Source organism: Macrosteles quadrilineatus, unplaced genomic scaffold, assembly GCF_028750875.1.
Source record: "Macrosteles quadrilineatus isolate MER2022 unplaced genomic scaffold, UCM_ALF_1.0 Scaffold_8__2_contigs__length_117827958, whole genome shotgun sequence".
In the NCBI taxonomy this organism is placed as follows: domain Eukaryota; kingdom Metazoa; phylum Arthropoda; class Insecta; order Hemiptera; family Cicadellidae; genus Macrosteles; species Macrosteles quadrilineatus.
In genome coordinates, this window is record NW_026542601.1 from 3,739,918 (window position 1) to 3,754,319 (window position 14,402).

The following is a 14,402-nucleotide window of genomic DNA, read 5'->3' on the forward strand; positions in this document are numbered from 1 at the left end:
GTTTGCTTCTTAAGAACGCCCTTTATTTGTTTTTATGTAAAATTTCATTTTTACTTTAAATATTAAGATCCGAATTCATCAAAACGTTATTACGATTAATAAACAAAAACATACAACGTAAAACATCACAAACACTTAGTAAAATTGAGCGTAAAATAGAATACTCTGTGATATCTTCTAGCAATATAGTTGTAACAACACATTAATTAGTGTCCCCTTTACTCTATTAGCTCTGGCGAAGTATCAAAGCTTTAGGCAATAAGATAAATCAAACACAAGTTAGGAACAGACATATATAGGTCGACCCTCGCAAACAGTCAAGTAAACACGTCTGATAGGGCTGTTTATCTTATCAGAGGTCGTCCGAAAACAAGCCTACAGCATATATCCTCCTAATTGAATTTGATTGATTTCGGGGTTAAACTTACAATATTTTGAGTGTTTTTAGTTTTTATTCTGTAAAGTCAAACTCTTTCTGTTTGTACTCATGATATTTGATATTGCTAAAAAATGTATTTATTACAAACCATACTAACCAACCATTAAATTATTTGTCTTATAATTAAGAAGTGAAACTAAATTACAACTCAACGTAAAAAAAATAAAGAGCTCCCTTTTTAACCCTATAACAATATATTTTTTATTGCGACCATCATTCTGGTAAATATATTGTTACTTTTACATTGACTAAAAAACCAGTTGCAGCAAACCTTTAAACTAGGAATATACTATTCCATACTACTAAAATGTTTAAAATTAAATTAGATTTTTATTGCGTTTGCCTTGAAAACAAGTGAAATTTTCTTTATCAGTTATACTGCAAGAAAACGTGAAGATTTTTTTATTACTTTCATAAATAAAGAAGACATTACCAAAACCATATATTGAGTACATAAGCTAAATTCACATTAGGTATTAAATAAATTTAATTTCGTAAATCATTTTGGTTTAATAACAAGCTATGCATCATTAGTTTTGAATAATTTATTTTTAGCATCACGATGAAAAAAAATTATTATAGTATTTTTTGTCAAACTAATTATACTATATGACATTCAAACGGGATATACGTTACAAAAATCAGTTTGGAAGTATGTTTTTACAAGTCAACAAACAATATTAAACAACTAATTTTTACGATTCACGCCCCCATAGAGACTGTCGTGGACTGGGTGATGCAGCTTGTGGTACTTGTAGTAAGAAGGAGGTGATTGAGACAAGTGGGTTCTTGAATTTTTAGGTCGCCGTCCATTGTCGGTGCATTGTAACACTTTCTTCTTGGTGACTTTGATCTGATATTTAAGATCGAGTTATACATATTAAAGATTTGACAGTGTTTATTTAATCTTAACACATCCAAATTGTTACTTAAATAAGTGAGGATTCTATTTTCTTAGCATTTTATTTAAGGAAATTAGCCAATTTGGTGAAATCAAGCTTTTTTTTAACACATTTCTGTCCAGCATTTTCTAACAAGGTACATTTTATGTAATGCCAACGTATTTTATTACTAGAGGCTCTATTCTAAAACAGTTTTGCACTTATTTCAGGCTTGGTTTCAATACTTGCACGCTGTAATATATATGAAAGTAATTGCTGATTGGCGAGATATTTTCATATATGTCATCTAAATTTATCCCAATATACTACAAAATATTGAAATGAAACGGTTTCAAGCTAGATTAACATTACTAACCAAACTTGTTGTAAGTTAACATTTTAAAACTCCGTTTAATATTTCCCACATGCCTTTTCTGTTATCAAATGGAATTTTGAAATGGTACATCAATTTAGTTAGTTATATTAGGCTAGTTTAGAGCTATTGTATTTCTACATATTTATTATTTTTGCCTAAACAAGATCAGTTGTCAAATTTCTAATGCATTTGAAAAAATTAAAACGGAAGAAATATGGATCGTAAAAGAAGAAAAATGTCGATATCGAAAAAGTCATCGATAATAATGAATGTTATCGATAAGTACCGTATAAAGGGTATGTCAAAACACTCATGTTATTTATATGCTTGACAAAGAGGAAGTAGGAAGTGCTCTCTGGAATACACGTTTCAATATGTAAGACAATACATAATGTATAAAAGTGGATGAGGTTCACATTACAGCGTTTCACTCTTTCAGGGCACTTTGGGAGATTTAGATTTGCATATACCTTTTGGAGAAAGTTATTATACTTTGAGTAACATTTTCTTTTCGGTTGAATATGTTTGAAATATTTGCAAACAAAAAGTTTTAATTACAAGCTTGAACAAAATATTTACTGGTATTTACGTTTTTATAGGTGAGTTTAATTAATTAAAACTTATGAAATCTGTATGTTTAAGTTGTAGTAAAACATATGTACGCTAAAATTGTTATGATTTTGTAAGTGAACTGGGTGGACTTCTCCTCTCAATCTTAAGTAGATTTTTTTTACATAATCAGTTTTACCACCTGATTGATGATGGATCCTGGGCTGAATTTGAAGTTGAGAAACAAAATCACTTGAGTACATACATAATTACAGTTGTTTTAACTTAATTTAAAATTTTGTACTTAAAGGACGTAATTCAACCAGTGAACGCGTTTTTCCTTTTTACTATTTTTATTAATTTACACTTAGAAGAGTTTTAATAGATGGTATTATTTGTGTTTCACGTACAAACAACATACGGCTAGCTCCGATTCAATTTCTACCAACCATTGAAGTAATAGAGTTTTAAAATATAATTTACTTCACAGCCTGATCTGAATAGAAATGCTCGTTTGACAGTTAAGATATATTTCCAAAATCCTCCCACAAAATTAAGATTTTATAGATTATGTATTAGATTTGTATTACTGAGCTGAAGTTGTACATTACATTATGATTTAAGGAAAAACTGAATCCCTTAATACTTCTTTTGGCCAGTAGTTAGTTTAAATATAGCAAAAAATCAATTTGATATTAGAAAAAAACTAATACAAATATTACATGCTTAAAATATAGACTACAAAAAACAAATGAATTGTTAAAATAAAATATGTGTGTAAGGGTATTCTATATGACTTATTTTATAAAGGTGATCACGGAATTATGGATGTATTTAAAATCTCCAATTTAGTAATCAATATTAAGCAAATTCCCAATTTCACATTTAATATAGGTTTAGTGATGCTAACACGAATCCGAGGTTTTCTTCAGCCATCCTTAAACCAACAAGAATAAGCCTATAGTCGGCTGACTTATTAAGGCCAAACTGTTTCAGTTGACTACAATTAAAACAACTAGACTCTAGCGAATATGCACCATTAAAAAGGCTGTTCTCAATTTAAATAGTTGTTTTAACTCCCGCATGTGACTTGTTTATGAGGTCAATTCTACAGATTAACGCAAATTGTTGGTGCAACAGTTGTGAGTTGTTTGTTTATAAAGCTACATCATTGAATAATTTGTGTAGGCTCTTGTTTAACTTGCTCATCTAAAATTCTATATCTAGGTATTATATTTATAGATTTATGTTTTTGTCTTCGGGTTAGTTTTCTACGATACGTACACAAGATTAGTGTTTCAGTTTGGTCTGGTTAAAAAGTGGTTTAGGTACAAAAAACTTATCTTCTTAAATAAAATGGTTAATAGTTTCGTAAAGAAATTGAATAATTAACTGTTAAAGGAAATTAAAATGATATTCATTAAACTAATATTCCTTAGTTTTTATTTTTTCGAAATTTATAATGTTAATTTAGCTTTTGTATTTTAATTTTGCTGACTAATAATATTAGGACTATTTTTGATAGTTCAATTTTGAATAGTTTGGATAACTTCCCTTCAAAATTTTACTGTTAAAACGGTTGTAAGAATACTTTTTTGCACAATCGTTACAATTATTGATTGTAGATATTATTAATATTTAACACATTAGTTTGGTACAGCTAAATGTTTGGCTTGGTGAGTTCGGTTAGGATTCACCAAGCAAAATATCACATAGATTAAGTTGTTTGTTAGTTCTGCATTAGGCGATACTTCTGATAGTCAACCTGTTTTCATAACAAAAATTCAGGCACCAGGATAACTATATAGTTATTTAAATACCTCTTCCTCAATCAACTTAATAATCTGTTGTATAGATTTCATTTTATAGGCCTAGATAAATTAACATTATCTTTATGGTCGATTTGAGTTATTTATTTGTATGGTTAAATTGAATAATCTAAACTAATTAACCGATTAAAATAACTAGGCCTATATTTTGAAGATAACTAAGGTTGAAACGAAATGTAGGTATATTTTAAAAATTAAATTGTATAAGGTGAAAACCAATAAATAATAGTGTTTCCTTTAGTTATTAATAAGTAAATAAAAACAAAACTATAAACAGTTGAAGTTGAAATCACTAACTCTGATAAACAATTTCATACAGTAATATTGTATTCAGCTACTGGATAATGTGGTAATGTCCCAAATATATTACAGTATAATACTATAAAGAGCAATGCAGCACGTATTGGCGGTAAATAAAACATGGTTAAATATTAATAGGAATTACTCCACTTATTGAACATACCAGAATGATTCGCGGTGAGATTGTCTGGGTTTTAAGTAGCTGTCTACTTAATTATTGTGTTTCCATTTATGTGTGGACATTAAATAGTTGTTAACCCTATTTGAGTATGTTATTCAATATTAAATATATTTAATATACAACAAATTTTTTTTTACTAAATTAAAAAAATATATACAAAAGTGTACCCCAAAATAAATCCAATAATGTTTGGATAAAAGTTTAACCTTGGGGTTGAACACTTCTCTTTTATAGATGTGGAAATAAAACCAAGTAAATTACAGCTGTAGCAGTAAACAAGGTTGTAACAGTGAAAACCTCGTTAGCCTCTTATAGGCTTTTGTTACAGACTTCTCTCTTAATTTGAGTGTGCAATTCGTCAAAGCCTGATAAATAACCATTAGTGTGTTAAAACATTTCTAGAACGGTTTAATTTTTTTATCAACATAGAAAAAACAACTGTACTGTGTCTGTGTGTGTACTGTAGTGGTGGTACAGTTTTGTATCTCGATATTTATCATACAATTCTACTTTTCTATACTCCGATCAAACAGCTGTGGCACCTGACGGATTAGGAGACCCCATGGAAACCCTAATCCCTCAGGTGCCATGGCTGTTTGAACGGAGTATAAGGAATTATTAATTTTCTTCTCCTACAGGTTAATGACCGACAAGAAATAAGTAGAGGATCGTTAATAAAAAAATAGCGATATGTACATCAAGTTAAAGGTCTTTACTAGTAAAATACAATTCAGCAAATTTTAACTCAAATGGAAACCAAGTCAAAAATGACACCTTTTCAAAGATGGATTGAATTTGCATTGCTTTTATAAGCTACCTCCTCTGGGAGGCACTCCGGTAGAAGTTGGAAGAAAATCGTAAACGTATGCATAAGTCGAGATGCAAATCAAATTAAATGTCTTAATTAGTAGAATACAATGGCAAAAATTTGAGCTCAAAATAACAACTGAGTAAAAAGTGGCAGCCGTTCAAAGATTGAAAATGGCAGCCGTTCAAATATTAAAAATGGCAGCCGTTCAAAGGTTGAAAATGGTAGATTCTAGATTATATTTGTACGGCTGCCATTTTTGACTCGGTTGCCCGTTTGAGTTTGAATTCGCGGTGTCGTATATTACTAGTAAAGACCTTTACTTTTATGTGCATAACTACTATGCTTACTCTAAAAAAAATCTTCTTATTCCTTGTCATCCATCCCCCTGGAGGAGAGGAAAATTGATAAATATACAGATACAAAACTGTACCACCTATGTTGGTAAAAAATATTAAGCCGTTCCGGAACTTTTTTCAAACACACTGTAATATTTTTATTTTAGTTGAGTTTCTTTGTAGGCTACATATTTTGACTGATTATAGTACATTTTAAGATATATTTTTTTTATTTCTCATAACCTTTACTCGCATTCTTAATATATTAGGTATTTGTCAGCAAATTCGTACGTACACTTTTATTGCATAGGAAAGTTGAACAGAAGTGCTCTGATCTGTTCATCGTATCATCAATTGACTCCATCCTACAATACGCAAGTAATTACTTTTCTAAGACAAACCTTTAACAACACAACAACAACAAGGTGAAGCAGTAACATGGTAAATCTTATCTCTGTCGAAATACTCGTGAATAATTTATGATAATTACTTTAAAGTATTCGTTTTAATGAATAAATTGTAAAGAAAGAATTAAAGACTATATCAGGATAAGCATCTAAATTTTAAAACAACATAAGATGAACAAAAACCCCATCCTAATTTACGGTAACGAGTGAAGCAGCTCTAATTAATCGGCAAAATTCGATATAAGACGTAACAAAACAGGATTTATGCATTCAAATGAAAGAAAATAAAATTATATTTACAACTATTTTACTAAATAAAAGAAATAGTATATTTCGTACCAAGGGCCGAAAATGAGGTTTTGCCGGCTCGAGATAGTTTTTAAGTTCGAGACGAAGTCGAGAACTTAAATCCATCGAGAGCTGCAAAACCATTTCGGTCCGTGGTACGAACGCTATTTTTCACCACACTATACTCTATTACCACTAGTCGCCACTATAATAATGCAGACTGATAGTCAACACAACTACAACTTTAAGGTTATGTGAAGAAATAATTTGAGGAATCAGCAAAATAAAAATAAATAGTTGCTAGGCAACGGTGACAATAACACAATTCTATTGCAATGGATTTTGATTGTGTATTTAAAATGCATTCATGTTTTAAGTAAGCGGACAGCTGATTTTGCGGCCCCGGCCTGTAAAAACCTGCTCGGTCCCCAAATTACGATGACAGCTGGCATGGCCAGCAAAACGTAACTTTCAGCCACCAATTAACGTATGTAATACAGCCAAAAACATCATAGTGTGGTGAAAAAGTTTATTCAACAAGTCAAAGGTAATTTTGAAGTTAAACTGTTTGTATATTTAAATGTTGGTTAGACATTAAACTAATAGACATAATTATGTTATTTGTTTTATTGGCAACAGAGCCATGGATTGACAATGTAACATTTCACAAACTAAAAATAAACTATCAACCTAGTAATTTTTATTCGCTCTAAATAATAAAACCTTCCTCAACTAAATAGGTTAAAATTAGTAACAAATTATATTGGATGATTGTTGAAGATTAATTTACTCTTCCACATCTCATTATACAATGTTAGGGGTTTTTATAATCGAATTATTTTAATAATTGATAATAACTGCTTTGTCTTTTCAAAAAGGAAATAATTTTTCTACAAGCAACACACGAATTCATTTAACACGCGATTCAATAATAAAATAAAGGATCATGTTTTTCCTAAAGTACATTAATTTATGCACTTCAATAACAGGAAGATAAAATAATTATAATACTTGATTTAAGTGGCAATGTAATATGTAATATTCAAAATATGAGTTGACTCAAGAGTGCTTTAGCCTTATTGTGCCCAGTTTTATATTGGAGTTTTATTAATGATCCTTCTTATGAAATCAGCTGTTCTTGGTCAGTAACAAAGACAAATTGCTACAACCAAACCACAATCATCTATTACCCATTGGCTGGAAACTTTACCAAGTTTACTTTTCTTTTTGAAATAAAATCTAATACAAAGTACAGGGTGATTCTAAAAGAAGTGTGTGTATAATATACACCTATAAACTGAGAGGTTTGAATTAAAATAGCTAATTGACTGTACAAATTCAAACCCTGTATGAAAAGAAATTTTTTTTAACAAACTATCCATTCATTTTTTAAGAAATCACTTTGTGTTATTGGGTTTGAAAATAGGTGTACTTGATTAGTTACTGTAGTCAAACGTCAATGTTTGACTTGTTACAATAAGGACCTTCCTGTAAGCATTTCCATCCACTATTGGGAAAGTAAAATTTGCACTACAGGCTATGCGGACAAGGACAGAACGGGACGTCTGTGATAAATGATGCTCAAATTGAGGTAATCCATGCAACGGATGCGATTACTTAAGAAGGTCTTTAAGAAAATACAATGTTTAGCTTTTTTACGTACTTTCTGGTGATGTAAGAAACATTAGAAATAAACCCAATTAAACTATTGAGAAAATAACGCATTTTTTAGGTTATCCAAAATGGCCAAGAAAACTTGCAATAAATGTTCAAAGAGTCAAAATGGGAAAACCCAATTTTACCCCATAAAGCTAAATACTACATCGTCTGGTCATCGTAGTTAGCGAACTTGTTTGATTAAACAAATAGTTTATCAGTTTGTACCAAATTGCATAAAAACTAGATACGTTTAAATCAAGTATACACAATGACACGCACTCGAACATATAATATACATATATACAGCGTGCGGTAAAAAACCGTTCTATTTGCTGCAGCGCACTGAAGCGACAGGTCGTCTGAGAGAGGTGGGGTGTGGCTCGTTGGAAAACCTCCACACTGCCATTATTATTTGTAGTCATAGAACAGTGGTCACCTGAGTTACGCGCGTCTGTTATCTAGTCGTATTTAAAAAAAAAGTTATGATTCAGTCATGCAGCTCAGTGGCAGTTCCGTGCAATCCGTGGGAAATTAGGGCGACATGGATTCCGTCAAGTAGCATAATCATGCGATGGGTTACTAACTTTAGAACAACGGCTTCTGCGGTCAAAAAGAAACTGACAAGCCTTCCAAAGTCGGATCAGACGCCAGACAACTAACATTCGATAGAGTTCATGCTGCTGTGGAAAACAGTCTTCGTAGGCCCACCCGAAAACAAGCGTCTTCTTTTAAACATGCCCGACCACTAGGTTACACTTTTTGAGATTAGATCTTATCTACTGAAGATCACAATTCCTTTATTATCAGTATATATTTCTAATTTTTAAATTTAAACATGATTAGTTATTGTTAATTAACTGTGTGTGTAAAATTTACTACTATGTTTATAAATAGAAGTAACACACCAAGTCAAGGAAACTAGTCAATGAACACATATTAAAAGGATAATGGTGTGACAATCAATATAAATATCACTAAAATGTAATTAAAAATAAAGTGAATAATGGCAAACTATACTATCATGGATTGTGAACTGATTCTGAATACCGATTATTTCAGTGTGATTGAGGAACTACTTCCAATAATCCAGTACTCTTGGTATAAACCCACAATGTAAAACGTATTAATTTCGTTTTGTCAAAATTTTCAATTTTTTTTTTTTTTTACCTAATTGAAATAAACGGTGGTTTTCAACGCCGTGTCATATTGAAAATTGTTGTTATTTAATTATCTAGACTGTATATAGCTATTTCATATAAAAAAATAAGAAAAATTTCTGTATTTGAAGCTGAATATGAAAAACATACTGAAACTATTTTAGTTAAATAAATAAACCAATACAAAATACATATAAAAACTATTACTAGCTTTTTCCACGGGTAAAATCGGGGTCACCACGTTAATTCTTGAAAATTATCACAATGATATTCACCATTATTTTCCTCTTATGCATTCACCGTCACGTGTCCGTATCCAGATTTAGTATAAAGTGACAGTATAAGTAAAACATGTTAAGCAATCGAAAGCTACTTTAAACATACAATATAAGTTTTATATATTACAAAACTACATACATTGAAACATAAACTATGGAAAACAAGTTGTGAAAAACACATTTGACGGAAAGTCAATAACCCTGACTGAAAATAACAAAAGAACTTTGAAGAATGGTAAGAATTAACAAGGGGCTCGAGAAAGAGCAAACTTTCTACATTTTCAAGTTGAAACTTTAGAAAGGAAGGGGCCGTTTAGTCTGAGAAGGAAGCCTGTGCATTTTGTCTTAGGGTGTAAATTACTGTAGTGGAAGGGGAGGGTAAAGGGGATGAGGAAAGGAGAATCCTGCTTTCCAACTTAGCTTGGATACTTGTTGAGTTTCCCCACTTGGAATGCATTCATCATCTGTTTACCTACCTGATTTTGATTATCATGAATGAAAGTTACAAATTTAACTTTGAGCAAACTATTTGATCTTTTTTAGGAAGCTTTATTTGATTTCTCGTTCACATTAGTACGACTTTCAGTGATTATTTTGTAGAAAATTATAGATGAAAATAAGGGGCTGATAAACGATGTGGACAAATGATGAAACAGGTATCACGTAATTCATGTAAATAAAAAATCTTAAATATAATTGTCGCTATATTTAACATAGACGTAGGTTAAGTTTTTGAATATTACTAATATACATATAATTACACAATACCTTTTTTGTGACCGTTAACTCTCTATGTGTTATTTTGTTATTCCTTTGTCATATAGAATGTTAGTTATGGTAATTTAAATTTTGATTTGTTGTTGAATTTTTATTTACACTACGGTAAGGATTACAATATTAATTTCGATTGGTGCAGTCGTAGTTTTTGCGAAATCATGCGTATCTATATCATATTGTCAGTTATTCTTTGTATAAATATTTTAACTTAAGAAACTATCACAAAAAACAAGTTTTGTATAGTTTGAGGTTTGATATGCATTAATAATAAATACTGCGATCTTCTCTTATACGTCCAGGCACAGTTCTGTTAAATTACTATTCGATTGGGGGAATAATGAGTAATAATAGTGAGTAATGAGGCGGGAGTCTAATAATACAATGAACTGGTATAATAAAGTAACTATAAGAAAATATTGTTTGGAAAAGAATAGGGTTTTTTTTTCTTTTGTTGCATATCATTTTGTTTACATGTTTCATTTTTACTAAGATGTAAAAAGAAAATGAACTTAAAAAGTATTTCAGTGATATAAGTAAAACTGTTATGCAACTTTTTGTCCCAGTAAAAAGTTATTTTAGTAAAATAAATAAGTTGGAAAATATTCTTCTACTGTATACATCTGATGTGCAAGGAAAACTGTTAAAATCTTTGATTGGATGTTGATCACTCAAAAATGATATCGATACACAGTCAAATATACTGCAGTCTAAGATTACAGCTCATTAAGATTAAATCAAATGAAAATCTTATTTTTTCACTGAGTATTTTTTTAATATTCATGAATAAAGTAAATATCAGTATATAGGATATACTTTACTAAAACAAATATTAGTATAAAATTTATTCCATAATACCGAAATGTTTAGATCTGATATGTGAGGTAATTCGAGCAGAAATGCTTGACATGATGAATTTATAACCATGCGAAAATTTGATTAGGGATGAAAGTTTGAATTAAAACCGTCATCGTGATTTACGGCGGGTATTGTACGCCCCACTGTGCTGAAAAACCGCGGGAAAATTGCGATCACACTGCTGCACCTTTTCGCCTTACGCTGGGTATTTTAAGTATTTAAAATATATAAATATATACTTTTAATGTATATATTCATCGTTTCAATCTTTTTATAATTAGTCACGCTAAAATCTAATTTTGCATTGACAAATTTTATCCCTCATCATATGTACTATTTATTCATATTTTTAAACCTAATACTTTCTAATAGGTACTAAAGCAACTTTAGTTTCAGACTATGCATTCCATAAAACACATGGTAGTACATTGTCAACGCGTGTTTGACATGGTACTTTTTTATTTGTTAACCGGTAGTTTTGGTATTTTTTCCAAAACATTTGTTTCTGTAAACTTACTCCTAATAGAATTAATTATTATAGTCTTATAAGTATTATATGTACATTTTTTATTTTTTTTTATTAACCGTTACAAAGGTATCTAGAATGAGTTTCTAATAAGAGTAGTATTTGTAAAATATTGCATATTTATTACACTTTTTAATCAGTATTCAGATTTTGTAAACGATTTTGTGTATTACATCTTTGATTACGAGTAAACATAATTATTATTTACTACTAGCCAGTAACTAAATACTTACAAACATTGAATAACTAGTGAATAGTAAAATCCAATAATTGGTAGATAAAATGTTATAATGGTTTTATAGAGTTTTTTATAATATTAACTGTATTAAAATATAACAATTATACGTACAAGGTTTTAGACGGGTCATACATTTGAGCATTTTAAGGGTTATGATTTATTTAATGCATTTCTGATATGAATATTGGAATAAATTTTAAGTTTCCAAATCTAGTTACGAATTAAAATATAGCCAAATTTTGCAAACATTTTACAATAGTTAAACATTAGTTCAAAGTAACACTAGTTTTATAAAACGTAATTAGAGTCTCCTTGATCGTTGAACGTAGCCACTGAACTAGATTTAATTGTCCAGAAGATATTTAACACCATATTTAGTTTTTTCAGCTTTTTATATCGACTGAATGACCAAACTTCGTATATTTAGCTTTATAGTAAGAGCTTATTGGGTTTCTTTTTAATTTTTGGATTACTGCTGATACTATTTTGGCATTGCAAAAACTTACAATCCAAACATTTAATGTTTCTGTGCAAGTCTGTGATTTCACATTCAGAGATGAATCGGATGATATCAACAGGTGCAACGTTCATGTCATCGATCACGACTAGTGATAACATAGATGAGATCTTTGGTAATACAACTGATAAAGATAAGATATAAAATTAAATAAGTCTTTTACTGGCCAAACGAGTAGTAGGAAAAATTTAACATCTGGTACAGGCCACACCCACCGCAATACGCACTTTTCTTAAAGTAGCCAATATTTAACTGTTGCTATATTCTTGAATATTCATTGAGGTACTGTAATTTACCTGAAAGGCAGGTTTGTTGTATCCATCTGGCCTGTTGACTGGGTCCCTCTCGAGAAAGACACAAGCAGTATGTTCCGTGGAAGAATAGTAATATTTGACTTCCCCGTGGGAAAGGAACACGGGAATTGACGTCACCAAAATAACAATCCATGTAACACCGATGGCTAAAATAGCGTTATGTTCAGTCCTAACAGACATGGAAGCGATGGGGTGCACGACAGCTAGGAAACGGTCCAAACTCATCAACACCAAGGTGTACACACTCGCGTAGGCCGTCACCACGATCAGATACTGGACCATCTTGCACCAGGTGTCTCCGAAGGGCCAGAAGGGAAGGATGTAGTCCGTAGCGGTGAAGGGAACACAGAAAACAATAAAACATAGATCGGCCACAGCGAGATTTATAATCAACAAATTCGTGGTGCTTCGCATCTGCTGGTTGAACGCCACAACGATGACGACCAACGCGTTCCCGAATAGCCCGAGGATGATGATGATGCCGAACAAAATCGGCACCACGATGCTGACGATTTGTTCCATAACTCGAAGCTCTGGTTCCATGTCATCTGGAATCAGTCCGGAGGAATTACGCTGGCAGAACGACGCGAATATATCGCTGAAGTTTCCGGACTGGTTGACACACTGGGTGTACCCGACCGCCTCGCCTACCCCTGGCGAGTCGTCCATGTGGCTATGAGGAGATTCTCATACCGACTGACGAGCGGGAGCGACAGAGGAGAGCGACGGTGGCGCTCGGAGATCAGAGGAACCACCATCGATCGCTCCCACACGCCACGGGAACGTGCGATTCAATAGGAATGAGTAGGGAGATGTCATTTGAGCTTATTAAACTGTAATTAATGTTACAATATAGTTTATATTACATACGGCTTGTTATGGTATAAAAAATTTAAAAATTTTGAGACATTTTGAGATTATACAGAAAAAAAGAAAAAACTAAACGTAATATTTTTATTTCGGGTTAAATTATAATATTTTCAAATAAAATATCTGATAGGGTACTTTATTACTATAAATTGTATACAAGTAATGTTAACATATGTATTATTTTCAGGAAAAATACGATTGTATTGCATTTTTATCTTTATTGTTTTTACATTTTAATAATTTAATTGAATCATTGCAAAGAATCATTATTGACTTCAAATAAAGTAGATCTTCTAATATCTTTTACAGTATATTTGGTCCATTTATGAGAACCAGACGTATCCAGCGTCTTGCTCCAGAATGATATAGACAAGTGAATGTTTCATAGAAATACATATTTGAAGGCTTTTTTGCTGAAAACATTATATACAGAAATTTTGTGAGTAAAGAATAGAACACATTTGACAGCACTTATTTATGGTAGTTTGGATTTGTTTCAATCTAACACCTTAACATATACGTCTCATCAATAAAAATATATTTCAAGTCAAGACATGTCTTTAGACTTTGTATATTGACCATTGTATATTATTTTTTTAGTAGGCCTACTTGTATTTAAATTAGAACGCCGTCACTGAAACATTTTACCTCTATTTTAGGGATGTGTGCTTCCTAGTAGTGAAACAAGATGAATTTTCCTGTTTTAAGCGAAAATACGGAGTTAATTAATTCTACGAAGTTTGTAAATTGGTTTCTATGAAAGTATTAATTACTGCAAATTCATTTTTTGAATAAGAAATATTTGAGAATTCAGT

At 31.1% G+C, this 14,402-nt stretch overlaps 1 protein-coding gene across 1 annotated transcript in view; it reads right to left on the bottom strand.

Moving 5' to 3' along the window:
- The window catches only part of LOC128999929 (allatostatin-A receptor-like), a 34,301-nt gene extending 20,900 nt beyond the window's left edge, over nt 1–13,401 (bottom strand). The window contains exon 1 of the mRNA XM_054426715.1: nt 12,700–13,401. Coding sequence (XP_054282690.1) covers nt 12,700–13,386 — 687 coding nt within the window. The 5' untranslated portion in view covers nt 13,387–13,401. The remainder of the gene's footprint in view (nt 1–12,699) is intronic.
- Nucleotides 13,402–14,402: the final 1,001 nt, after the last annotated feature.